General features: G+C 42.0%; 1 protein-coding gene across 1 annotated transcript; it reads right to left on the reverse strand.

Annotated features, from left to right (window-relative positions):
- Positions 1 to 3,641: 3,641 nt before the first annotated feature.
- On the reverse strand, positions 3,642 to 27,891 carry top2a (DNA topoisomerase II alpha). Its single transcript, XM_021565103.3, has 35 exons — positions 27,566 to 27,891; positions 25,987 to 26,124; positions 25,661 to 25,751; positions 25,458 to 25,521; positions 24,024 to 24,169; positions 23,777 to 23,874; positions 23,430 to 23,642; positions 23,046 to 23,219; positions 22,639 to 22,740; positions 21,982 to 22,119; positions 21,715 to 21,853; positions 21,353 to 21,510; positions 20,777 to 20,902; positions 20,375 to 20,485; positions 19,914 to 20,019; positions 19,648 to 19,757; positions 18,339 to 18,431; positions 18,061 to 18,175; positions 16,323 to 16,444; positions 15,950 to 16,098; positions 15,442 to 15,673; positions 14,988 to 15,122; positions 14,501 to 14,701; positions 14,062 to 14,257; positions 13,707 to 13,804; positions 13,403 to 13,540; positions 12,334 to 12,417; positions 11,473 to 11,673; positions 11,182 to 11,311; positions 9,171 to 9,329; positions 6,955 to 7,117; positions 6,724 to 6,779; positions 6,496 to 6,609; positions 4,427 to 4,656; positions 3,642 to 4,208 (listed from the first exon to the last, which is right to left on the reverse strand). The coding sequence occupies exons 1-35, from the start codon at positions 27,581 to 27,583 to the stop codon at positions 4,077 to 4,079; spliced, it is 4,680 nt and encodes a 1,559-aa protein (XP_021420778.2). The 5' UTR covers positions 27,584 to 27,891; the 3' UTR covers positions 3,642 to 4,076.
- Positions 27,892 to 27,899: the final 8 nt, after the last annotated feature.

Here is a 27,899-nt window from a genome sequence, read left to right on the forward strand (position 1 = left end):
AAGAAACGGCTTCTGCTAAAGTTTAGCGACAATTTTTTTTAGTGGCAAACAGTTTAGCAATCAAACAGCTAAACTGTTTGCCACTAAAAAAAATTGTCGCCAAAGGTTTGCAGCAGATTCACAACTAGTGGCAAACATTTCCAAACTTCTAGCAACATTTTGTGGCACACTATTTATCGTGCAGCAAATTTGTAGGAAGTTTGCCGCAACAAATTCATTTTTGTATGGGCATAGCTGGATTCCTATCGAGCAGGCAGTGTGATTTTTTTTGTGGACGTCAACAACTCTTTTTTTTGTCAGAGACAAAAAGCAGATCAATCGAACCCAGTAAAAGACTGCGGTTCAGTTGCCGCTTGAATTTATCAAAAATGACTTTGATATCATGGGTAGAGTGAGGTTGCAGTAGCCTAATGGTGTGTGTTAGTGCAGTGTTTGTATGTCAGGACTGTAAACACATCTTGCTTTAACAATTTAACATTTCCTTAACAGCACTGCAGGTTTTGCAGCCTCACTCTACCCCTGATAAAGTGATTTTTGAAAGTGAAAAAAAACCCGACTTGGTATAATTATGATTATGGAAGATTGAATAAGTGTGCTTTAAACTGTTTGCTTTGAATGATTTGTAGCTATCGTCTCTATCTGTGCACGAGAGTTCATTCGATTCAGTTTCTCTACCAGAAAACACGCGATACCGTAAAGTGTTGTGTTTTCGAGCATGAGAATCCAGCCGCAAACTCAAGTGCAGATGGCTTGACTGCGTTTTGCGAGTGTCGGCTCACTTGACCGCAATAGAAAACTGGGCCGGTTTGACAGCACATCTCCCTTTGTCGACACGCTGTTTGAATGAGCCCAAAAAAAAAAAAAACACATATTTGGACTATCAGTAACCACGTTTCCATGCGAGTAAAGGCATTACCTTCAAAGGGTGTTGAACGTGCACGTTTCATGCTCCTTTCCAGTAAATGTCGAGGAATTATTCTGGTGGCATCATGATCGATGCTCGTCTTATCCATAATAATCTAATTATGTAGACTAGCTGTTGGCTAAAGCGCATGTAACAAGACCAGAGTAATGTCACATTTGCTGTTTAACGCAACAGTGTTAGTGACAAAACTGCCGGTAGAGTTGAACATGTAATGGAAAAAACATTAAACATTAGATCTTTATTAGGTACATGAAAACTTAGGTGAACATTTTTATTTTGTGTGCACTACTTCATCACACACTGATTTTTCTTCGCAACAATTCAGTTTGTTGGAAACACCACTGGAGGGAAAATGCCCATATTTTCTTTATGTGCGTTTTAACCTAAACAAAAATATAAACGCAACCATTTAAATTATTTTACTGATTAACAGTTAATATCAGGAAATCAGTCAATTGAAATAAATTCATTAGGCCCTATCTGGATTTCACATGACTGGGCAGGGACGCAGCCATGGGTGGGCATATTTGGGAACCAGGCCCAACCAATCAAAATGAGTTTTTCCCCACGAAGGGGCTTTAGTACAGACAGGAATACTAATCAGTTTCATCAGCTGTGACTGGTCTCAAATGATCCTGCAAGTAAATAAGCCAGATTTGGAGGTCCTGGGCAGGTGTGGTTACACTTGGAGGTACTGCCAAAATCTCATTGCAGGCAGTTCATGGTAGAGAAATGAACATTAAATTATCTGGCAACAGCTTTGGTGGTTATTCCTGCAGTCAGCATGCCAATTGCAATTGTAGCATTGTGTTGTGACAAAAAAAGAAGCACATTTTACTGCCCCCAGCACAAGGTGCACCTGTGTAATGATCATGCTGTTTAATCAGTTTCTTGATATGCCACATCTGTCAGGTGGATGGATTATTTTGGCAAAGAAGAAATGCTCACTTACAGGGATGTAAACAAATTTGGGAGAAATACGTTTTTTGTGCACATGGGAAATTTCTGGGGTCTTTTATTTCAGCTCATGAAACCAACACTTTACATGTTTCATTTATATTTTCGTTCAGTGTAGAATATTCGTATGAAAATAAATTGCCGCTCTAGCTAGGTTTCCATCCCTTTGGCGACAAGATTCTCATAGAATCTGCAGAGGACATAGCCTATGCGCATTTCCCCAACTGTGGTATGTTTTCACCAAATGGATTTGTGGATAAAAATCCGTGAGTTATGACAATTTACATTTTATGTACCAAATAAAAATCTAAAGTTTGATGTGCTTCTATTGCATTTTCACCCAAACCGGTCGTTCTGTCAAAAACTGTTGCGTGAAATAGCAAATGTGCCTACTCTGGTCTTGGCACCTGCGCTCTAGCCAACAGCTCGCAGATACAGTAGTGGTAGGCTATGCAGGTTGGCTAATTTACATGAGATTATTATGGATAAACGCAAAATATTTGTATTTGTCAAACGGTAGTCAAGCATCGATCATCATGTTACCAGAACGAGAGCCTCGATAGTTGTAGTGGGAGGACCACACGCACACTGTCATTGCATTACTCCAAATATACGTCGATATGGTTATTAAATCACCGTCATTTTCCGAATACATTTCACCGAAACAAAAAGATCCCAACATGTCCTACAAACAAGTTTTGTGTAGTCCTAAAAACCGTATGTAGTTAGCTCTGATTTGTTTTCCTATTGGGAAAATTAGTGTTACTTCATGACCCTTTGCAGAACCCATTGGTGTCTGCATGAATGTCCCCCGACATCTTCATGCTTGTGTGACACTTTTTAATGTGGGTCAAAAGGGAAATACAAATATTATCGGAGTTTTCATTGCACGTCGTTAACAGAACTGCGGGACAACCGTGACCGATACATGGAGTGTACAAAACATTAGGAAAACCTTCCTGATATTGAGTTGAACCTCATACCGCTGCTGTCTCAAGTCTCATGTACATCATCCTGCCTCTGAAGTGGGGCTGCTATAACATTAACAGAAACACCTGTTCCTAATGTTTTAGTGTAAAGTATGAAATGGTTTATTAAGTCACATTATGAATTCACTATGATATATTTGTATGATTACAAAAGTATAACAATATATCACATGGGTTGAAATGTGTATTTTCAATCCATATGGTTGGGGGGGGGACCACATTTTTCAAAAATATTGCCTTCTAGATTGATGAAAATAGTCATAGCAAATTAGAACAAAAGGTATCAGGTAAAGATTATCCATGTTCCCTGATGCAAGTAAGGTATGAGTTCATTTCACAGGGTATTGATACCCAATTCTTGTCAAACTAAAGTTCTTATAATACAGTATTCACCTGAAATGAGTTTGTAGAGAAGTTGTAGAACTGTTGAAATGCCCATCCCAATCAGGCCACCAAGCTCAACTTGATCAGGGGCCTGCTCGGGAGGATATAACCTTACAGAACACCAAGATAGAAATGTATCATGCACAACATGTGTAAGAGACTAGGGAATCATGTCAGCTCTATTCTTTCCATTTCTGTCTGCAATGTTGAACATTCCAAATCACCGAATACACTTCTGCTCATTTGCGATAAGGAGCACATCTGTACTGAGATGTCAAAGCAAATAAACGGGAATGCTAAATTCCAAAGCTGTTAATTAAGCATTGCGTGATTTCAAATTTACATGGAACTCCTCCCAATTACTAACAAACACAACCACCACATGATAACAAGCAACTACTTTATTTCCCAAAACAAATATAAAAAGACATCCAATTAAATATTTACATGACAAGACAGAATATGAATAAAAAGATGAAAACCGAAGACTGTAACAAATAGGTTAAAACTAGTGAAATTATTCAGCATAACATTTGTCAAAGTTTGGCATTTGCAAGATGTGTGAGAATAATCCTTCATAGGACATCGGTTTGTTATTAGCTTTTAAACAAGTCTTATTTTTCTTACAGGTATGATAAAATTCTAATATAACCAGTCTTCTGTGCAAAAGCAATCAAGACTTCTAATGTTACAAAGCAAAGCCATAAATGGCCAAGCGGCAGTGAAGTATATAAAAACATCGATTCATTAAAAGGGACTTCAGTTGTAATATCCTTGATAACAGGAGACATTGACCATATAAGAGAACGGGATGCTCCAACTTAAAAGTCCTCATCAGAGTCTGAGTCAAAGTTGTAAGCGACGGGTTTCTTGGCACGGACTGCTTTGCTCCTGGGAGCCACAACCTCCTCATCTGATATATGGAAGCTGTCATCATCCCACACTTTTGTTTTCTACAAGGAGATGCAGGAAGAAAACATCCAAATTGAAGTGAATTTATTTCAGAGTGAGGGATCTGACAAGGTGGGAGGGTGCAAACCTGAATTCATGGTTAACAAGCTTAAGTTGATATTGTCCAGCACCATGTCAATTGTAAAAAGTCTCAGGATATCATTGCATTATCAATAACTTGGCTCACATCAATGCTAGAACCGCCACTGTTTGGACTCACCTTGCTGGCGATGGTAGTCTTCTTGCCCTTGATGCGGGACATGAGGTCATCAGAGCTTCTGTCCGAGTCGTCACTGTCCAGGGCCTTGCGCTTGGCCGGCGCGGCCCTAGACGGGGCATTGGACGAGCCGTCCGAGTCGCTGGAGTCAAACGATGGGATCTTCTTGGTGGCGGTTTTGGAGGCTGGCTTGGGCTTGGACAGAGCATCCATGATGGACGGCTGCTTCGCATCTGGAGGGGATGATGGGGTTAGGAGTCTGTTCAGAATAATCCCTCAATATAACATCATCCAGGATATACAACATGTAAATATAGTTAACTGCCAAAATAAAGGAAACACTTGAGTAAATGAGGGCTACCTATTCGAGCATAATGTAGTGCAAATCCAATAACATTCACATGGAAATGGCTTTAGATTACTATGATATAGCCTATATGTGGAGTTCAATGCAGGTCTACATTGCATGAGACTTAAGTTTTTTTTTACATTATGAAGGGCTTGACATGAATTACTTTTTACTTGGTCTGTAACACCATAGGCCAAATAGGTGACTAAATTGCATCGTATGACAAACCACTATACAAAATACAATGAATTATTATTACCATACAGAGAATTAGACAATGTAGGCTACCCCTCTGTCTATTGGCTTATTTGCATATTCAAGCCTGTCGCAAAATACAAAACTGCCCCTTTAAGACAAACTTTTTACCTGACTGGCTTTTCAAAGACAACTTGAAAATGTAGCCTACACGTTTTGTGCTCTTGGAGGAAGCAGTAACTCCCCATTTCTGACCTATATACACTTATCTATAACTGGGCTAATAATTCACTAACTATCAAAGAATATTAAGAAATGTGCACCTCCGATCCGAAAAGCACATTCACTGACAAGCTGATTGAAAGACCGCTCATCGGCTACCCCTGCCAATAGAATTATACTCTGTCGAGCTCTGGCTCAGCATACAACAAAATCAGACTCAATCCTGCAAAGTTCCATTTGTTGTATTGAAAAGGGGCCGATATAATTAAGCAATAAGGCCCGAGGGGGTGTGGTATATGGTCAACATAATACAGCTAAGGGCTATTCTTACGCGCAACACGGAGTGCCTGGATACAGCCCTTAGCTGTGGTATATTGGCCATATAACACAAACTCCGAGGTGCCTTATTGCTATATTTCAACAGGTTACAAACATAATTAGAGCAGTAAAAATAAAATGTTGTCATACTCGTGGTATACGGTCTGATATATCACAGCTTTCAGGGTTCCATCCACCCAGTTGATAATGTTGATTTAATCACAGAAAAAAATCATACTGCAAAGTAACGGGGTGAACTTAGTGAAGTAAAATTTATTGCGTCTGCCTGGCATTTCTGCGTGGTTTCCTGGAGGTGGTGCACGGCCACACACGCACGCAGCTTAGAGGGAACATTGCTTACGTTCATGTATAAAAATTCCCACTCTTGTCTACCATGGCTAGAAGAGCTCTGACTTTGAAAGAGGGGTCTCAGAGAAACATAAAGGGGAGGGGGGGTTTAAAAAGCATGGACTCTCAAAGTAGGGCCCAGGCCAGATCTCAAAATACACGTTTTTAAATTAATATTACTAACAGCTTGTAAACTTCACAATTCTATCACCGATGCTGAGAAGCAGGCTTTTAAAATGTTCCTTCTCAGGGCCCGAGACCCGGGATGGGGGGTGTCCCTAATAAAATTTGCTATCACAAAATGGGTCACCGGCCCTAAAAGTTCGAGAATCTCTGGTTTAAAGGTCGTGTGTCACAAGATCTCAACCCAATTATGGGAGTTTCTGGAGTAGCCGCCTGAGACAGCATTTTCCACCACAACCAAATGATGAATTTTGTCATGGAAGAATAGTGTCGCATCCAGCCAAGGTGCATTAATGCAGTTCTGGCGGTCTTGGTGGCCGAACACCCTATTAAGACAGTTGGTGTTTCCTTTATTTTGACAGTTACCTGTACACGTTTTATTACTCATTGAAGCAGAAAGCTAATGTCACAACTACTGCAGTATTATCAGTGCAGGGCTAGAGGTGTTCTATAGTACCTGCAGGCTTCTTCTTGGCGGTTGCTGTTTTCTTGGGAGCTGCTGGTTTCTTGGGAGCTGCCTTGGGTTTGGCTGCAGGCATAGAGGCCATCGCATCATCGCCATCAGACTGAGCTGCAGAACACAGAAACAAGTTTGGATTACATTTTCAACTGTGCTAGTCCAAGAATCACCTCAGTTGTCTGCCACAGTGTGCCATTGGGGTGGGAAGGTCTGGAATATACTTACAGCTGGATTTGCTTTTATCTTCACTTACAGTCGCTGATTTGCTTTTCACCATCTTTCTATATGAAGAGATAGTTTGACTGGTGTCAGGATTCGCAATTAAATAAAATGTGCAGAGTTTAGACTATTGCTTACATACGCTTAACTCACTGCATTACCCCCAACAATTATCACCCGTGTCACCAGGCCTACAAAAAAAATCCTGTTAAACTATACTGTTCATCATAGACTCACTTGGGCTTAGGGGCCTTAGGCGGTGGAGAGTCTGCCTCGCTATCGATCGCAGAGTTGGCCTCGGGGAAAAAGCAGTCGTCATCATCGGACGCTGCCTTCTTGGGGGAGCTCAGCCCACAGTCGAACTCATCCTCACTGCTGTACAGGTTGTACTTCACAGCAGCTTTGGGAAAAGACAACACTTGTTGCATTATCACTGCATGAACACTAATCACAAACCCAGCTTGTTGTTGAAAAGTTGGTTGATACATGTTTTTGATCAGAGGCACAAAGTGCAGCTAGCTGGCTACCTTTTCTTTTCTTACTAATCAGGCCACCCAGCAACTTAGCAGTGATGAGACAAGACTAACTACCACAAAATTTGGGAGAAAAAAAATAATACAAAAATAGACCTTAAATAAAGTTAGTGCAACACATGCTGTTAAAGGCAGGCATCCCTTTCTACTCCTGTAAAAATTAGCAACTGTTAGACAGCATGTTACTGTTAGGTTGTGCCAAAATAACAGCTTCCTGTATGGAAGTACGAGAGACATGGGAATGTCCTCAACATACAGTAAGTAATCAAGCTAAGTTCTGAGACAAGCCTAATCAGAAGTGAGTAGTACAGCTAATTACTCAGAGGAAGTGTCTGGAGTCTTCAAAGACCCCCAAATCATGAAACAGAACAAGCAGCCAGACATAACACTTGAGGCACCGGGACTGTCATTTTGCCTGGTGGGCTTGATGAATTACACGCGAGCATGGGATGCCAATGAGTATATAAAGTGACTGCTGGGTAACGCAATTGCCGATTTAGAACTGTTTGGGTGGTTTAGACCAGGGATGCGACAAATGGGAAACAAATTGTAATGTTTAAAACTGACATATGAAAAATAAAAGAAATCCACAGAATTATGCTCAGGGTAGTCTGCCTAGCTTTCGTTCTACTAAAATGTCTTGGTAAGTCACGATGTACAGTGGGGAGAACAAGTATTTGATAACACTGCCGATTTTGCAGGTTTCCTACTTACAAAGCATGTAGAGGTCTGTAATTTTTATCGTAGGTACAATTCAACTGTGAGAGACGGAATCTAAAACACTATCCCGACCGTGAAGCATGGAGGTGGAAACATCATTCTTTGGGGATGCTTTTCTGCAAAGGGGACAGGACGACTGCACCGTAATGAGGGGAGGATGGATGGGGCCATGTATCGCGAGATCTTGGCCAACAACAACCAGCATTGAAGATGGGTCGTGGCTGGGTCTTCCAGCATGACAACGCCCCGAAACACACAGCCAGGGCAACTAAGGAGTGGCTCCGTAAGAAGCATCTCAAGGTCCTGGAGTGGCCTAGCCAGTCTCCAGACCTGAACCCAATAGAAAATCTTTGGAGGGAGCTGAAAGTCTGTATTGCCCAACGACAGCCCCGAAACCTGAAGGATCTGGAGAAGGTCTGTATGGAGGAGTGGGCCAAAATCCCTGCTGCAGTGTGTGCAAACCTGGTCAAGAATTACAGTATGATCTCTGTATTTGCAAACAAAGGTTTCTGTACCAAATATTAAGTTCTGCTTTTCTGATGTATCAAATACTTATGTCATGCAATAAAATGCAAATTAATTAAAAATCATACAAATGTGATTTTCTGGATTTTTGTTTTAGATTCCGTCTCTCACAGTTGAAGTGTACCTAAAAATTACAGACCTCTACATGCTTTGTGAGTAGGAAAACCTGCAGTGTATCAAATACTTGTTCTCCCCACTGTATAACTTTAAAGTGCTTCTAAAAATGTTTTAAAGGAAAGAGGTGTGCGCAGGCAGGCTATAGTATTGACAGGTCTGGTCACCTACCGATGGTGGTTAATACCGCTTCAGAAGGGGCATTGCTTTACAGACAAGTATAATGCCTCCAGAGAAAGTTGTGTCTGCGTTTAAAACGCCTACCCTAACAGACAAACATGCCGTAGCGCTTTCAAATGGGCCACATACCATTATATGTGAAACGGGTAGCCTACTGTATCCCGGCGACATCAATCCCATAGCCTAAACGAGTCTATTCTACATGCAATAGACCAAACACACTAGTGTCAATAATGAAGAGAAAGAGCAGGCAGGCCAGCATGAGGGGCAGGTAGAACCGTGCGCATATGTCTTACTAATCTGCATCTCGCAATGTCTTATATGCCTCACAAATTCACCAAGTAGCAATTTTTGCCTCTTCCCCTCTGGGTAGTGTCTCACCTTTGGCTTTGCGTTTAGGTTTCTCCTTGGGTATCACTGGGTCAACATCCAGTGGAATCACCAACTCACTGTCTGAGCCAGAATCGTCAGACCACGGGTTCCTCTTGGCCGCCATGGGCTTGAACGACAGGGTGGTCTGTTTGCCCAATGACTTTGATACTGCAGGGGAATAGGGCCTTTGGTTAGTCAGTGAATCACAGATTATGTATGTTACCAGAGGTCATTCTTGAATTGTGGCGGCATTTGTTTTTAAAATGTATTTGTGTATATCTCCCCATTCTAAAACCAACTAATATGGCAGCTTATATAAATATAAAAAATATATATATATAAATACACACACACATTTACTATTAGGATAACATCGTGCCACCAGTAGGAGTAGTAACAGTGGTAACAATGACAAATGTAGGATTTTCTTAAGAGGCGACAGAAGCGCAAATCTAAGGTCATAAACCCTTACAAAAAAGAATTCACTAAAGTGCTATGACTAATCTCCCAACATTTCCTCTTCATTTAAATTAACACCAATGACACCATTTAGACACCAAATTATCAATGGAATCCTCAAATGTCTGACATACTAAAATGGTACGATAAGTGTATTTTATATGGTGACCCTCCCCTGTTAAGTGTGCCAATGGAAGGAATGCTCAAAATCCTTGTGTGTGTATGTATATTTATATATCTCTTTGTAATGATCGATTTTCAAGGCGGTATCAATGAAAACTTATGGACACAATATTTGTACAAAAAAAGTACTATTTTAATATCCTTTTTATTGATAATATGGCAGGTGTGTCAAACCCTAGTGGCCGCATTGTCTTTACAGAGGTCTGGAGGGCCGAACCTAAAATGTATTATTTCCTCTACGTCAATATTAGCTAAAGTAGTCCTCTATACTAGAGGTCGACCGACTGATTTTTCAACGCCGATAACGATTATTGGAGGACCAAAGAAAGCCGATACCGATTAAAATCGGCCGATTTTTAACATTTATTTGTAATAATGACTATTACAACAATACTGAATGAACACTTATTTTAACTTAATAAATACATCAATACAATCAATTTAGGCGGCCCAAACGGTTGCATATACCCTGTCTCTGTGTGCAATGAACGCAAGAGAAGTAACAATTTTACCTGGTTAATATTGCCTGCTAACCTGGATTTATTTTAGCTAAATATGCAGGTTTAAAAATATATACCTCTGTGTATTGATTTTAAGAAAGGCATTGATGTTTATGGTTAGGTACAGTCGTGCAACAATTGTGCTTTTTTTCGCAAATACGCTTTTATTAAATCATCCCCCATTTGGCGAAGTTGGCTGTCTTTGTTAGGAAGAAATAGTCTTCACACAGTTCGCAACGAGCCAGGTGGCCCAAACTGCTGCATATACCCTGACTGTTGCAAGAGAAGTGACAATTTCCCTAGTTAAAATAAATTCATGTTAGCAGGCAATATTAACTAAATACGCAGGTTTAAAAATATATACTTGTGTATTGAATCCCCGAGCTGACAAGGTAAAAAGCTGTCTTTCTGCCCCTGAACAAGGCAGTTAACCCACCGTTCCTAGGCCATCATTGAAAATAAGAATGTGTTAACTGACTTGCCTAGTTAGATGTAAAATGTTTAAATCTTCCAAATCGGTGTCCAAAAATACCGATTTCCGATTGTTATGAAATCGGCCATTCCGATTAATCGGTCGACCTCTACTCGATACATCACTTATTGAATTTGATGCACCCTGTCTAGCTTTCATTTCCATGACTGTTAGCAAGCTGGACAGAGTGAAGAGACTAAATGTAGGTTCATTGAAACCGTTTTACTCAAACCACTCGCGGGCCTGGTTGAACATACGTGTTCAACACCCCTGATCTATATAATACATTTAAATACTTGTGTTAACTTTCTAGCATACAAAATAAATCCACAAAACATGTCACTACACCTCTACTGGAAGCGGCCAATGGGGGATGATTCTGGTAAAATCAAATCCTTATCCTCACCTTTGTTCTTGGCTGGTGCTTTAAGTGTCTCGGTCAGTCGCTCTGCCAGGCTAATCTCCTCAGCAGCAGCCGGCTCTCCGTTCTCTCCTCCATCCTCATCAAACTCCATCTTCATCACCACTTCCTCACCCTAAAAACAAATATCAAAATTGAATTATAAATAAATAAACAAAAGTAAGTCCATTACCATCTCCAACAAGTTCCTTTACCAGTGAACTACATAAAATCTAAAAATGATTATTGTAGTCTAGTTAGGGTTTAACACAAAAAGGTTCCAGAAGAGGCACTGACCTTTTTGCCTTTCTGGATAATGGCCTTCTTGGTGGCCTCAGCCTTCATGGTGCTGGTAATGCGTGGGATGACGCGGCGTCCCTGGGGCGTGGGCATGGTCTCCTGCTTCACCTTCCCCACCTTCCCCGCCTTGCCAGCCTTGCCAGCCTTTCCCTTCACCACGGGCATGCTGGCATTCTGCCGCTCATTCTCCTCCACACGCTGTGGAAGAAATCCAGAGTCAAATATATTACATGACAGTGATGATTACTTGACCCAGGTGTTATGAAATAACATAACGTTACAGAATTCTACTTGTTCTTATGGAATGAATGACTTCATGGGTTGCACGTTTCGTCACTATATTGTTTTGAATGTTCCTTTTATGGCCGATTTAGGACTGAACATTCTACTCAATGAGCGCTGATTATTTGTCTGAGGCTTGGAAACACCATGACAATTAGTAGGAAAAACCTTTGCTATCATTGTGATTTCGCCAGATTGACTAGATGGAATATAACTTTAGCTAGCTAGCAAAGATTCAGGGGACAGCACTGACTTCGCTAGCTAACGGCAACATTGACCTCTATAAAGTAAATTTGACGACAATGACAGAAAATTTGTTTCCTACTAATTATTTGCCAACTTTAGCGCGGTCCTCATATTTCCAAGCCATCTGTAATTTGCACCAATATGACTCCGGAGGTCCATAGAACATTCATAACGATGGCCACGATGAGACCAACTGACAGAGGAGCAACCAATGAATAGTGCCGTTAGGGAATGACAAAATGTTATAGAATGGGTGGTGCCGTTATAACAGAATGTTACAGGAAAGACAATGCTACAGAATGACATATGTGATTGGTCATGTCGTGTTACCTCCAGCTCCTCAGTGAAGGCAGCGAGGTCCTCCTTCCAGAGATCAGCTGGGCTCTTCTTCTCCACTGTGTTCAGTTCGGTCAGCTGCATGAGAGGAGCGAAGTTACGGCGATTTAGTGCATCAGTGATGTTCTATCGATTCCCTGGGTGATTTCATGGTTCAGTTATTGGCGTTAAAGCAGGCAGAAATTCGCACTGTGATAAAGTCGCTCACTACACTGGAAGTTAACAGGACCATGACTGTTAGACTGCGAAAACGTCTTTAATACATGTCAGATTTCATAACTCTGGAGGTTGTCTTCTCTCCAATGAGCCATTGATAATTGTTTTGCAGCATTCCCAACTCGAGAAATGGGCCATTTAAAGGAGGGCTTTAATCCAGGGTGCATTGCATGGTACCATTGCCAGAGATAAAGGAAGGAGATAGGAATCCAATGAATGAAGGAACGCATTACATCATGCTGAGTCACGTGGCTGCTAAACCCGTCGCCATGCGACCCCCCTCAAAGTCAATGTATATGCTGAGAAATGTGCCTATTTTCCTAGAGTACGTAATGTCACGATTCCAAAGCTATACGATACTACAGATAGCAAGTTAATTATCTCACATCTGAAAATATTTGTAATGCACTTCTTGTTGATGAAATCCATACATATGGTTTTGAGCTAGCACCCAATAGACTCCCCTTCACTCTGAAGAGAACTCATTGTCCCAGAATACACTGCGTGGCCCATTGACGTAGCATGGGCAACGTTTCCCCATCTCCTCAAAAGTATCTGTCTTTACGAGTGTCGAACTCCACTCGGAGGAACATCGATCTGCAGGTTGAACATGGTGAGATGCTAGACTCTTAAATTAATATCTGTAAAATTGCCTAAACTGCACTAACTAGCTACTTTAGATACCAATATTGTCTTTGGTATTACTGTGTGTAGCCATGTTTGCTTGCTACCTAGCCAGCCCATAAAGAGCATTGCATTGTGGATTTTGTAGTCAACTTGAACTACAGACTCACGATGCTACAAACCCATTTATAAAACCAAAATGAAACATTAGTTCACAAATGACCTTGGCATCCCTCTGTTTGCACAGCTCCTCTTTCTTCTCCTTGGTGAGGTACCACATAGGCATGTTTAACAGGTAGTTGTAGTCTGGCCCAGTGGTGTCTTCCTCTTTGTTCTCATCATCCCCCGTTTCCTCCACAGTCTTCAATAGGGGAGACAAATAAAGTCAACTTACTTTCTTGGGTTAAAGCTACAATGTACGCTCATGATATCATAACTGTGGCTTGGATTTTGCATTATATGATCAAAGAAAAACAAGACCAACAAATTAGGAGTATGGTCAGATATTGGGGAATGAAATTAACTACCGCGTTCTTCTCCTGAGCCTCTTTCCAGGCCTTGACAGGGTCGGAGTCGTAGCCCATTTCTGTCAGCATGAGGATCAGCTGTTTCTTTGGCTTGTTCTCTGGAGAAAGGGCGAGACAGACATACAATGGCTACCTTTAAAAAAAGCAAGAAATAAAATGTCACCCAACCAGCAGCATGGGCTTTCCATGAAATTCACAGAAATAGTACAACAGCTAACATTACATTGCCTATGCCAATCTGAGGGTGAATGAAAACACAAGAGCATTGTGTGTGTGGACTTGAACACAGAATCTACTGTTCTGATCTGGAGGGGGGGGGGGGGGGGGGAATAGGGGAAGGAGCGCTGGTACCTACCGATGATCAGGGTTCCCTCAATCTTCTCCAAGATGAACCGGGCCTGGTTGGTGAGCTTGGCACTCTCTGCCCCCAGCATGCCAGCCAGCCAGTCCTTTCTCAGAACGTAGTACTTCATCCTTAACTCAAAGAAATCCCTCAGCACATCTTGCACCAACTCATACTTCTTCAGGCTGCCCACATGGTCAAACAGCACCTGAGGGGCAAGGAGAGAGGTTATTCTGATAGATATAAAACATCACATTGAATGTTCTGCTTGTCTACTGTCTTGTTGCAGTACTATATTTCTGGGGAATGAGTAGTACCCTTCAGAGTATCAATTTAAGACAAATGAAAACAATCATTACAAAATGGAACCAGAAGTCAATAATTAATTATACGATGGGACTAAACATTATTTGAGGGAGTAGTAGCATGTTTGTGGTAGGGTGATCATTACCATTGAGTTGCAAGTGAGGGACTGCTGCAGCTTGAAGACCTTGTGCAGGCCAGCCGCCTCGGCCTCCCTCAGCCTCTCCTCTGTCATTGTGACCACAAAGCGCACCGTGGTGTCCGTGTGGTACTCCTTGTAGTCGGTGATGAGGGCCCGAACCTTCTCTGTGCCGTTCAGCATGGGCTCCAGCACGTTCTCCTTGTAGGTCTGAGGGAGAGGGGAAGACATGGAGAATTTACCTGGGTTGTGTTCAGTAGGCGGACATGTTTTTGAAACAGAGGTATAACCTGAACTTGTCAAATAAGAACAAGATTTACGTTTTCCGTTTGCAAAGGGCAAACAGATTCAAACCATTGTTCTTATGGATCCAAGGCACTACTATGCTACTGTATATTCATATAGCAGGACAGTGACTTGACACCGACTTCTATCAAGTAAAGATAAACCACCCAACTGATTTACCCAAGACCAGGGTATAAAACTATGTACCAACCTGTGTCCATGTCTTGACGGGTAGCTCAGAGATCTCGATGGTGGTGCTGTCGATGATGGCCACCTCTCCACTGTTCATGTACTGATTCGTCATCAGTTGGTCAATGGTGCCTTTGAAACCCTTGTAGCCGGGGAGCTGAACAGAACAAGTCATTTTGTTTACATTTGAATCCTTGAGAAGGAAAGGTTTGATTGAGAACTTGATTGTAACAAAATGTCAAACTATAACTGGATCTGAAACTATGGGCCAATCCCAAACCTGCAAAGGAACAGTCACTAAAACATATTTTATCTAGATTTCACATCCGAAAGAAGAAATACTGAGTATGGATTCTTGATTAGGCCTTGATTGACTCGTCCTGTACACATTCTGAACGCATAAAGGGCATTCGATCTTAAACCCATCCCAACTCCTAGCTCCCATTTATATAGGCCTTTAACGAATCTCCCCTCACCAAAGGCAGCGGCTCCTCCCCGTTCAGCATGCGGTGGATGTTATTGACGATCTCGCGGACGCCGAAGTTGGGGATGCGGCTTGCCCAGCCCGTGCCGATGCCGTCGGCGCCGTTCACTAGCACGGTGGGGATAATGGGGATGTACCACTCAGGCTCCACGCGTTGGTTGTCGTCATAGTTATACTTCAGCAGGTTGTCGTCCACCGCAGGGAAGAGTAGACGGGCCAGAGGGCTTTAGGGGGGGGAGAGAGAGTAGTCTTATGTCACTGACAAACACGGCAGCCTGGCGAAGACAGTGGTCGAAACTGTGCTAATGTCTATCTCTGGAATTGAAGTGACCTCCTAAGCCCTCCGTCTATGTATTGTCAAGACCGCAGCGGCCGCTTAGGCAAGTCACATCGAATGGAGGCGATTCTAAAAGCTTAGTCGTCGCCAAGAAACTTCACGGAACCAAGTACGCTGCACCATAACAGGGAGTGGCATATCCAGAGCATCTTGTGGCGCTGACCTGAGCATGGTGAAGATGTAACGGGGGCTGGCAGAGTCCTTGCCACCGTGCAGCCGCGTGCCAAACTGACCCTGAGGCTGCAGCAGGTTCAAGTTGTTGCTGCCCACAAAGTTCTGGGCCAAGCCAACGATGGTCATCATGAGAGAGCTCTGACAGAGAGAGAGAGACACAGAGGATGACAGTCCATTCTGAAAGAGGTTGAAGACAAACTCTAGTCTACATGTTGTAGCTATGTCAGAAAAATGGTCACTTATTAATACCCTTATGAGTACTACAATACCGATCCAACAATAAACAAAATAGAAACCAACAAATTGAGTCGAGGGATATTGAAAGTTGTCACTACATTTCCCCACAGTTCACTGGGTCTCACCTCTCCATGGTGATAGGCTGACATCTCGGCCACGGAACCAGCCAGCTGAGCCACCTTCACCTCCCGCTTGTCATTCCTCTTGAAGCAGCAGAACAGCACCTTCCTCTGGCCCGGCTTCAGACCTGGGAGACACAACAGTATATCAGTTTTGATTGTGTGCATTTAGCTCTCCTAGTTGTCATGACTTTCTCCTTGGTGACTGAAAGCCAGCCAACCCCTCCCACCAGAGAGGAATGGGGGAATTGGGCTGGTTTTAGGACTTAACGCCAGTTGTAAACTCTCTCACGCCCTGCAATATTGAACAAAGGAATGTGCTGTGTGTAGAGAAACTCTTGCCAAAACTTCATAAAAAGACGGGGACAATATATTTCAACATCCGATGAGGGATGGAATATGGAAAATTAATGTCTATTTTGTGATGTCATTAAAAGTATCAGAAATACTGTAACTTAGCTGTAATGTTTCCACCCTATAGGATGTTCATACAATATGAAGAACGATGAAACTGTTTAAAAAGATAGAAATGTGAGTTCAGTCTAATGAGAATGGTTTTTCAGGTCTGTTGCACACTAAACCACACCCATAATGAAATCAGAGTTTGTGCCTACTTGATGGAACTGCCCTCCAAGGCCAGAAGGCTTAAAAGGACTTGCTGAGAATTTAAATAGACCAGAGAACAGTCCACAGGTTGAAGTGGTTAAAACTACCAGAAAGACCAGGAAATGGTAAGACTCTGAAACTCAACGGGTGAAGACTAGACTAAAACATGCACCGTCTGCAGCTCTGCATGTGAAGGAGTCTAGGACAATTGACGCTAGGGAAGAACAGTTCCCTCAACACCGTATGGTACATCTGATGTATCCTTCCAACATTCAAGACAAAGAAGCCCACAACTAAGGACATTGTGACCTCTGGTGGACACCCAGAGACTTGCATCGAACTACTTCTCATAGACGGACCGAGTGGTTTCAGAGACAGAGAAAGACATCTAAGCGTAAATACATGTTGCATTTCTAATCCAAATGAGCGGTTATTAGGGTGCCAAATATTCATATTTACGGTGAGCATAGTTTCTAAATGCATGTACGATAAGTGCTCGCTCTCCGTCTCTCCTGCTCTTTATCTTTCACCACCCCCTTTCTGTTGGGTTAGTCCACTAGGGACTTTATCGCATTGTTAGTAATCAATAACCTATACCGTGTGAGTGTGTGATTAGTTATTTATTTACTAAGGCAATTTGTGTATCGCTGATTCATCAATTAGGTTAGGGTTCGTGCAGATTTACGCAGTCAATGTTCAGAATGAGACTGACGAGGTATTAATTAATAAGTGACTTATTGATGTAAGAGATACTTATAATATCTTTAGAGTTTAAGTTGGGAGGTAGTAACTCGTTAAAGAACTAGTCCTGTGGTCCCCAAAATTCCTAATGAGTTAATCGTTACTTTAAATCGAGTAATAATTAAATATAGTAGGTAATTATTCAATAAATAACAGTAATGATAGTCACGACATAGTTAACGTTTCAAGTGGTATAGATTTATATATTTCCTGGATGAACTAAGTAACTGTTTATAGCGAAGAACTTTGGCTGGTGCAATGTAAAACCAACAAACAGTTGCAACAAAAAAAAGGTTGGTTCGCACAAAAAACATTGTTTTTTAAAATACATTTTTGCAGCAGGCACTACCCTCTTTAACAAGTACTGTTTAAGGTCAACCCCCTTTCCACCACTGACCATCGACTAGGCAGGGGAGGGACCTCTCGTTGTCTGAGTTAGAGAACATCACAAGCTCCTTGTTGATAAAATCGTTGTAGGACAGGGACTCGGTGGCTTGACCATACAGGTACTCCTGGAACACAAAAATACAGAAGGTGGTATGACTAGGCTCATATAAATATAATTACTAGAATGAGCCACCCATCACGGAGCAGACTTGACTGGGAATATCTGTTCTACCAATTCCATTTCTATGGTTGGGCTGTCTAAAGGGTCAAAGGTCACCAGTGATGTACCTCAGGCAGGTTGTGTTCCCTGCGCTGGCGTCTATTGACCATGAAGTTGGTCAGCCACTCTTTACGTTCCTCAATCTTTTTCTTGCTAAAGGCCTAGGGAGAAAAGAAAAAAAAAGAGGGTAAGACTCGATCACAGTTGAAACTACCGCTAACGGAATCACAAGCTAGGTTTCAAGCCAATTGGTGACAGATCGATGCCAGTCTGCTTGACTCCATGCCTGTAGAAGCAAAGCATTTTTGTGAATGGGGTGGTGTACATAAACTGTCCACGGAACGTACTGTTCTCTCTCCTCCTGACTGCATGTGCTGCTGCAGGACCAGGGTTTCCCAAACTCTGTCCTTTGTGCACCCAGGGAGGGGGCCATATGTTTTTTGCCCTAGCACTACACACATCAGATACAAATAATCAAAGCTTGTTGATGAGTTGGTTATTTGAGTCAGCTGTGTAGTACCTGGGCAAAACAAAAGTTTAAAAAAATGTTAACCCAGCGAGGCACCAAGGACAGTTTGGGAAACCCTGGCCTAGACAACCAAATAGTTGTTTGCCACAACAACTTGCTTGTTTAAGCAAGGCGCAACAAAGTCATCACATTGTAGAGTCCACGTTACAACAGAAACGGCCTTCAGTCAGCCATTTGTTCCACAAAGAAAGATTATCCATAACCATTGGTTACAGCCCTATTGGTTTCAGTGCATTGTATTTTTTATGTGTCATTTCTGCATGTTCTAGACAGCAGTTCACTGATCAATTGGACAGGCAGGTTATATGAAGCAATATACACCCCCCCGCCCCATAATTTGTCAGTCAATCAAGTCACCAGCATTCAAATATTACCCTCAATATTTACTGGAAATTTGCATCAAGCTCATCACTTAACCACCATGAAGATAATTTTATTTCATATGCCCGTAAACTCTTGTTCATGTTGTAGTACAACTTAGCATATGATCACGTGACTCGTTTACCTTGAAATTGTTTATTTTATGCATTTGCACAGTTTCCGCTGGAATTGTCACATAATTCATTTTACATACACAAAAAGATTCTACCATGTCGACCGAACAAATTGTCTTCCGACATTTATGAAATTGTACCGACAAGTCATGTTTCTGTCACAACAACGTGAGGTAAACATGTTTTTATACGGCATGACTTCACATAAAAATGTGGCTATAGACGGAGAAAGATTCTCCAATCAAAATATAAAGATCTGCTGATTGAGAAAGATCTTGGTTTGGTCATGGGAGTCGATTTCTTTTTATTCAACCTTTATACAGGGATTCAAATGAGGGTGAATGGCCAACGTACCAGGGTAATTGCCTCGTCGTCGACAGGTCCAGCGTACTTGAAGGGAATGCGATGTCTCTGCATGTCAGAGAAGTACTCCTTTGCTTCCTTCGAAGTGCTGGTACCCAAACCTGGATAGATACAGGTGGTGATGTTAGAAGCACATCCAAATATATGGGGAGGGGGTTATGGTAAAAAATAAAATACACCTTAAGATTTGGGGCAGGTATGGGAAAAATAGGAAGTGGCTGCTTACATGTTCAGCTTCACTACCACAGGGCACAAACCTTTGTAGTATTTTATTTTCCAAGATTTGATGTTGGGCTGTGCTTCCTTCCACTCGCTGAACTCTGGGATGCTGTAAAAGGACAGCTCCTGCTTCTTGTTAGTGGCCTGGAAGAATTCAAAAATCGACATTTGTCTCTTTGCTATACTTGTTAATATTAACCGATCTCTATATTTGCAAAAACCTCAAAATGCTTGCTACTGTAAAACTATAATATAAATACAGTATGCATTTGTTACAGTTATGAAATGTCATCAACAGATGGCACTGGCGTTGCATGTAAAGACTAGTTCAGGATACTGTACAAGCAAGCTTCTACGTTATCTTAGTTCTGTAGACAGAGTCGGCATGGCTGTATTTAATATAGCTGGATTAAAAATTGATGTTCACTATGGGGAGTTGCCTTGAAGTATGTGTGCCCAAAACAGCAACCGTCAGTCTCAACTGGACTGTACCATGTACCTTGATGATGGGGGTGATGAACTCCTCCAGGAAGTTGTGGTGTAGCAATGAGGGCCAGTTGTGGTGGATGAAGTTGATAAGCAACCCCTTGATGTGGGAGCCATCCAGGTCCTGTCAAACAACCACACAGGAGAGCATCAATGATCTGAGAAATGTTCTGTCAGTGAGACAACTGGTCTACTCTGACTAGGGCCATTAAGATCAATTATTATTTGCATTCTAGGAGTAGAGCTGCTTTACTGGCTAGGTCACCATGAGAAAAGTATCTCAATCAATAGGACTTCATGACTAAATAAAGGTTACAGTTAAAAACAAAACATTCCAATGAGCTACTCGAATAAATGAGTTCACAGACAAAAAGCTCTAAATTCCACAGAGAAATTGCCAGTAGACAGTGCAGACCTGATCGGTCATGATCATGAGTTTGCCGTAACGCAGGGACTTGAGGGATTCTGGGTTGCTGTAGTTCTTCTTGTACTGCAGCCCCAGGATCTTGATGACGTTGTTGATCTCAGCATTATCCATGATCTGACACAGGGGACACACAGGGATCAAACTATTAACAACTAGTTCAATAGTGGACGACCACAGCAGATGCCTAACATTCTAGAGGTTGAGGCCCTTTGTAAAACATATGGTGAGGATCGATTCACTCATTCATATATCTTTATGTACATATTCTTTGTCCCTTTACACTTGTGTGTATAAGGTAGTAGTTTTGGAATTGTTAGGTTAGATTACTCGTTGGTTATTACTGCATTGTCGGAACTAGAAGCACAAGCATTTCGCTACACTCGCATTAACATCTGCTAACCATGTGTATGTGACAAATACATTTGATTTGATTCAACACCGAACAAAAAATTCCCCGTAGTGATAAAGTCATTATCAATTGCATTCCCAATTATGCCCAGCAGAGCCTTAGAGATATCTATATAGTGATCACCAACTTCAATTTTTTTATATGCCTGTTCTGACCTGCTTGTGAGTGGCTTCCCGCACGTTGAGCATTTTTCCCCTGAGGGGGAAGACTCCGTAGCGGTCTCTGCCCACCACGCCCAGACCAGACACGGCCAGCGTCTTGGCCGAGTCTCCCTCCGTCAGGATCAGAGTGCAGCCGTGGGAGTTCTTACCACCTGGTTGTAGAGAAACACAGCGACTTCACTATTTTGAATCGTATGACATCATTACTAGGTGTAAAACTTTACTAGATCAACAAGTTGATTGATTTGTTTTAAAACTGTAGATTATAAGTAACTAGAAGTGAACTAAGGGCTAACCTCTTAAGCGAAATCGTGACAGACTAGACTAAAATGCATATCATAACGAATGGGATTTACCTGCGTCGTTGGCGTCGTCCAGTTTGGGCACTCCCTTGATCCTGGTGTGCTTGACGGCAGAGCACTTCTTGTTGAGCTGCGTCTGGGCCTTGAACTTCACCCAGTTCATGATGCTCTCCACTATCCCACAGGAGTTGGCCTGGTTGACAGACAATAAGCCATGTACAAAATGATTCAATCCAAACAAGAGTATGATATTTTGTATGAGTGACAATGGACTTTCTATGGAGAAAAGGAACAATGAACTTAAGGCTAGGCCCCGTTTACCTGTTTGATAAACTTGTCACTGAGGGGGCAGGTGGAACCGAAGCTCTTCTGCTGCAGGGTCATGTTCTCCTTGGTCTGGGAGTCGAAGGTAGGGTTCTCGATCAGGCAGTTGACAAAAATCCACATGTGGTTCTTCACCTGGGGAGAGGTGGACAAAGTACAATCTCATTAAAATAGTCATGTTATGAAAATGTAACGGACAATACAGTTTTATCTTGTCATCTTTGATCAGCAAATATGGCATCTCAGGGAGACTGGGTCAGTTTGGTGGGGTACCTGGTCCTTTTTTTCTTAGCTTAGTAGGTAGACCCTGGCGGTAGTGGGTTCGATTCCCGGGACCACACATACACAATTATATTTTTTACTTAACCTTTATTTAAGTAGGCAAGTCAGTTAAGAAAAAAAAAAATCTTATTTTACAATGACGGCCTACCCAGTCAAACCCTAACGACGTCGGGCCAATTGTGCACCGCCCTACGGGACTCCCAATCACGACCGGTAATAGATCCTGGAATCGAACCAGGGTCTGTAGTGGCGCCTCTAGCACTGAGATTAAGTGCCTTAGACCGCTACGCCACTCGAGAGCCCTAAAAATGTATTCACGCACGGCTAAGTCACTTTGGATAAAAAAAAACGTCTGCTAAATGTCAAATATACCTGGAAAGGCTTGACGACCACGCCAGCCTTGTTCTTCTTCTTGACAACTTCAATGATCTTGGAAGTCACCTGGTCTGCCACGTAGTCAGCATGTCTCCCACCCTGGGGCCAAAGAACAGGAACAGTCAGAAACCATGTATAGTAGTCCCACATATTTGTTATGCATACTATTTTAAGATTATGACTTGTGGAAAAGGAACCAAGATGGTGACATATTGTTGCCAACAATAGAAAATGACTCCGGTAATAAAACCAAGTGGTTGGTAAGCCGTAACATTAAAATCCAAAACAATATTATCCAGTTAGAGTACATTCACAGTTGCATTTATCTTCTCAATCCAAAACCCAACATTGTACACACACATCACAACAAAACCACATGCCCCTTAGACCACTGTCCTTTTTACCTTGGTGGTGGCGATGCTGTTGACAAAGCTGACTTGCTGGAAGCCCTTCTCGCTCAGTGTGAGGCACACCTCCCAGCGCTCACTCACCACCTCATGGACCACAATGAGGGGTGAGCCCAACTCATCCACCTTGTCCTTCAGGTACAGGTCCACGTAGCTCCGGAAACTCGTCACCTAGAGGGACAGAGAGATGTTGGTAATCAAAACCGACAAACATTGTAGTCCAACAGCATTTCAACCGTCAAAGGAATACATTTGGAGACGTCAGTATGGACAGATTGTCCTTTAACAGATGTTATCCTGTTGTTAAAGTCACTATAGCGCAGAGTCATTTCTTAGTGTGGCAATCGCGCCTAGTTTACCACTAGGTTACCCTGCACTTACGGGTAGCCTCTTGCCATTGAGGAACACGCGGACTCCCTTGGTGGCACCGGCGATATCGTAAGCCCGTCGGGTCATGATGGCCACCGTGTCCTTGTCCAGGGCCTGCATCTTGAACTTGGCCAGGTCCGGCTGGAAGGTGATACACGTGAACTCGGCGCCGTCAAACGGCCTGATCTTGTGCTCCCCAGCCCGCCCCATGTTGTCATACCACGTCTGCAGGGGCACAAAGAGAACAGGTAACAACAAATAGAATTAAGACTTCGGTAATAGGATACATCGTCACAAGCCTGAGCAGACTTCCAAGAAATTGATGTGTATTGTAAGGTGCCGTTGGTAGTTTGACCAACCTGCTTGAAGGTTTTCTTGGACTCCTTGCAGGCCGTCTCCACGGTGAACTTGTTGCTGAAGATGTTGCAAAGCTTGGCACCATAGCCGTTGCGTCCACCTAAAGATGGAGTACAATAACATGTGAAGATAGATGGCAGGTTTTTAAAATATGCAAGACTCCTCTATTGGAATGAGAACCAATAGAGTACGCTTTTTCTTGGAGTAAATAACGAGTGACAATAAGTGTCTGATTTCATTAAGTCTTACCGGTGACTTTCTTCTGGTCGTCGTCATAGTTACTGGAGGTGAGGAGCTGTCCAAAGATGAGAGCTGGCACATAGACCTTCTCCACCTTGTGCTCCACCACAGGGATGCCCTTCCCATTGTTCCACACACTGATGGAGTTGTTCTCACTGAAAAACACCAAGCACAAGCTCAGGTCACTTACAGTAAGGCCATACAGAGTTCATTCACTGTTTAACACATTTCATGTTTTGAAAATTGAGACGAGCGAGCCAATAAAACACATGACCCCCTGTAAAAGAAAATACTAAAGCAACCCTAGTACAAGACCTTACCAAGAGATTTTAGCCTTTTGGTATAATGGTTTTGGAATGACCAACACAGGGACCTCAGTTTGAGCCCTGGTCAGGGTACCCCCCCCATGTTAACTACAATGGTGTCAGGAGTTGGATAGCACCATTGAAAGAGTAGAAGAGTTTTAGGCACAGTTCATTTCAGAGGCATAGTGCTAGCATTTTTTATAATTTATGTAACAATTGAAGGAAAAAAAACGAACAATTGGGGCAGTAGGTAGCCTAGTGGTTAGAGCATTGGACTAGTAGCCGAAAGGTTGCAAGATCGAATCCCAGAACGGGCAAGTTAAAAATCTGTCGTTCTGCCCCTGAACAAGGCAGTTAACCCACTGTTCCTATGCGGTCAATGAAAATAAGAATTTGTTCTTAACAGACTTGCCTAGTTAAAAAAAATAAAAAGCACTAATGTAATCAAGCATATTCTCCCTATAACTAACTACTTCCATTCAGCTTGAATTCTACATTTAACACATCACCCACTACCATACAAATTTGAGCAAGTACATTTCCCCCAGGAAATTGACCTTTTCTAGTTGTCATATAACTTACCTTAGAAGTGTTTACTTTGTGTGCTGACAAGAATCTATTGAGTTGCAACGTACCATAAATGTAATGCTCATATCAACCTGAAGTATCTATCTACAGAACAAGTTTTGCAGCCACATAATCCAAAAGGAAAACTACAGCTAATATTTTCCCCTAAAAGTACTGTTTGACAAATTATTTGGATTCACATGAATTGATTCACCGTGATTGAACCAAATCCTGACTACTGCCATCAGGGGAGAATGACTGCTCCCCTTTCATTAAAGCCACAGAAGTTGCTGCATGCATTTTTAGCACAAGACAGGATTCCCCATTACAGTGAACAGAAAAATGAACATAAGTGGAAATAATTTTATTTTTAAGTAGACAATCGTGTACCAATAATTGTTTCTACTACACCAGATGCATGTCCTTCAACTGTTAAACAATTTTGTATAGCCCAATAGTGACATATACACAATGGTATAATACACTTGAAAGTTTCCATTTCATAGGACAGCCGCCATCACTTCAGGATTCATATTAAACAGTGTCATGTTTAATATACGAGAATACTCACGCGTCAATGTTTACTTTAATGCAGGTCATGGTTTTATCTCTTTGCTTGTTATCGGCAGCATTCACTGTGGTTAGAAGGGAAGTCGGGGAATAGGCACATCACAATTTTGTAAGAGATTTTCAAATGGTGAAGGTTTAACTGTACAATACATCATCCGTGAAATGAATACAGTAACATTACTCGTTTAATAGGAGTTTACTCACCAAGGATCTCATCAAAGATCTTGTAGAGACCTGGTACAAAGGTCACATCTCGACAGTTCATTCCAACATCCTCATCAAACACCCACAATTGCTGGAGAGGAGAGTGACAGTATGCGTTGGTGACAATACTAACAATAAACAGGAAACAGCAACCATTGGTTGTGTTCTAAAGATAAGCATTGTCTGCTTATATTTTACTCTAATTTGACACCCCTGCCCCACAATCAAATGTGTGTATGACTCTAAACAAACAGGGCTCTGAGTTTTCAGGGAGAATATTGACGCAGTGTGGTACTTGTTTGATAAGGTAGCATGGCACTAGTTACCTGTGTGACAGACTCCACAGAGCCAATGTAGGTGTCTGGACGTAGCAGAATGTGCTCCAGCTGAGTCTTTTTCTGGTAGATCCTTTCCACTGACAGGCCCTTCTTGGTCTTCTCCACCGCCTTGTTCTCAAACAAGCTCTGTGTGAAATAAAACAAATGTATTAAAAAAATAATAATAATAATAAATATAATATATATATATATTGTACATATATATGTGTATATATATATACACACACACAAAGGGGGGGGGGGGGGGGGGGCTAGGGAGTGTTTCCCCTATATGCAAGGCCACCACTGCAAAATAAAACATGCTAAAAAGATTATCCTCCCACCCATCGGCTCTCCTTTAGTTGTTGGCTTAATTTAAGTAACATTCGGTCTTATGTAGAGATGACCACTCATCCAAATGGACGTTAGTATTCGATTACTCGGGCGAGTATTGGGGGGGGGGGGGGGGGGGGCGCTTCCTCTAAAATGATCTGTGACATTGCTACATAGCCTACAAGGATATAAACATGGCAAATGGTCTAAAACAGTTTTATACTGTACTGTTTTTATGCGTGCATAAAAATAAAAATGAAGCCTACACATTTTGCTTGTTGTTACTGTTCTTAATTGACTTGCCTAGTTAAAGAAAAGTTCAACTAAGTTTACATTGTTGGTCAATAAAAGCAGCGCCACAGTCGGAGGATCCATATGTAGCAAGTGAAGTGGAAGATTTCTAAAAAAATAAAATAAAAAGCTAAAAGGAATTAATTTGGCCACAATGCTCAACTAACAGGTAGGTAGCCTGTACATTGCACAGGGAGCGCAGCAAAATATCTACTTTAGCTATAGCTGGCTACTAAAGCTAGTTAGCTAGCTTCTGACAAGGATTTGACTCAGCCAAGACAGGCACTAGATGGCATGATCGTTAAGTTATGGCTGCACGAAGTTTGTCTAACTAGCGCGAGTCGGTTTGGCTACTATCGCCCTCCATGCCATACCGCAAAGTAACGCACTAGCCCTAGCTCTTCTATCGCCCCTCCCCCGCCCTTCTGATGAAACAGGCAGAGGGCACAAGCTCCCTGGAGTTTGTACACTTTTTTTAATTAAAACATTATTCGAAATACTTTAGTTTCAAATGACCATCAGACTAGACGTAAAACGGTAAACGTAAATCTGTGACAGTCTAATTAATATGATATGTTACGTTTGGTATGGTTACATAAGTCTTATGTACTTCTGAAAAGGTAACATTCTGGACTGAATGGGAGGATTATGGTTGGCGTAATCACTGACTGGGCTATTTTTTAGTATAACTAGCTAACGTCCCTGTCGCTAAACCTCAGCCTCATGGTTCTATCCGTGTGTCTTACTGAGGCGACTAGTTAGCTACCTAGCTTACATTACTTTAAGGTCAATCATAGTTACCTAGCTAACTACCACTTACCAGCTAGCTAAAATGTAGTAAGTCATTAAAATAAGCCATGAAAACTTAAAAATTGAAAGAAATGTATTTTGCATGAAAGTGTGTAACGTTACATCGTGTTTGTAGTCTATCGTATCGACAATATGAACGTGTTAGCTATCTTACCTTCAATGGTTCAGACATGCTTCTGCTGTATTCTGTTCCTTAAGCTTGATAACTTGAATTTTCTGAGCCTCTGACAAATTTATCTAGCTAGTTTTTATATCCGTAAACGTTATTCACTTTCTGTCCCTAATATTTGCAACCTCTAACGGGCGCTTGTTTTTCCTTTGCTCATAACGTTTGAAATGTTCAAACTTCGAACGTTCTCCCTCCCGCCAACAAGATGGACCTATCAGACAGGTTAAGATTTTTTCCCTCCGGCGTAAACCAATGATCTCTAACCAGAAGCATTATTATACCGCCCATTTCTAGAACAAAGAACGTTCAAATAAGGGGG

The sequence above is a fragment of the Oncorhynchus mykiss genome, chromosome 16 (assembly GCF_057628025.1).
Source record: "Oncorhynchus mykiss isolate SJ-2025 chromosome 16, ASM5762802v1, whole genome shotgun sequence".
Lineage (NCBI taxonomy): Eukaryota > Metazoa > Chordata > Actinopteri > Salmoniformes > Salmonidae > Oncorhynchus > Oncorhynchus mykiss.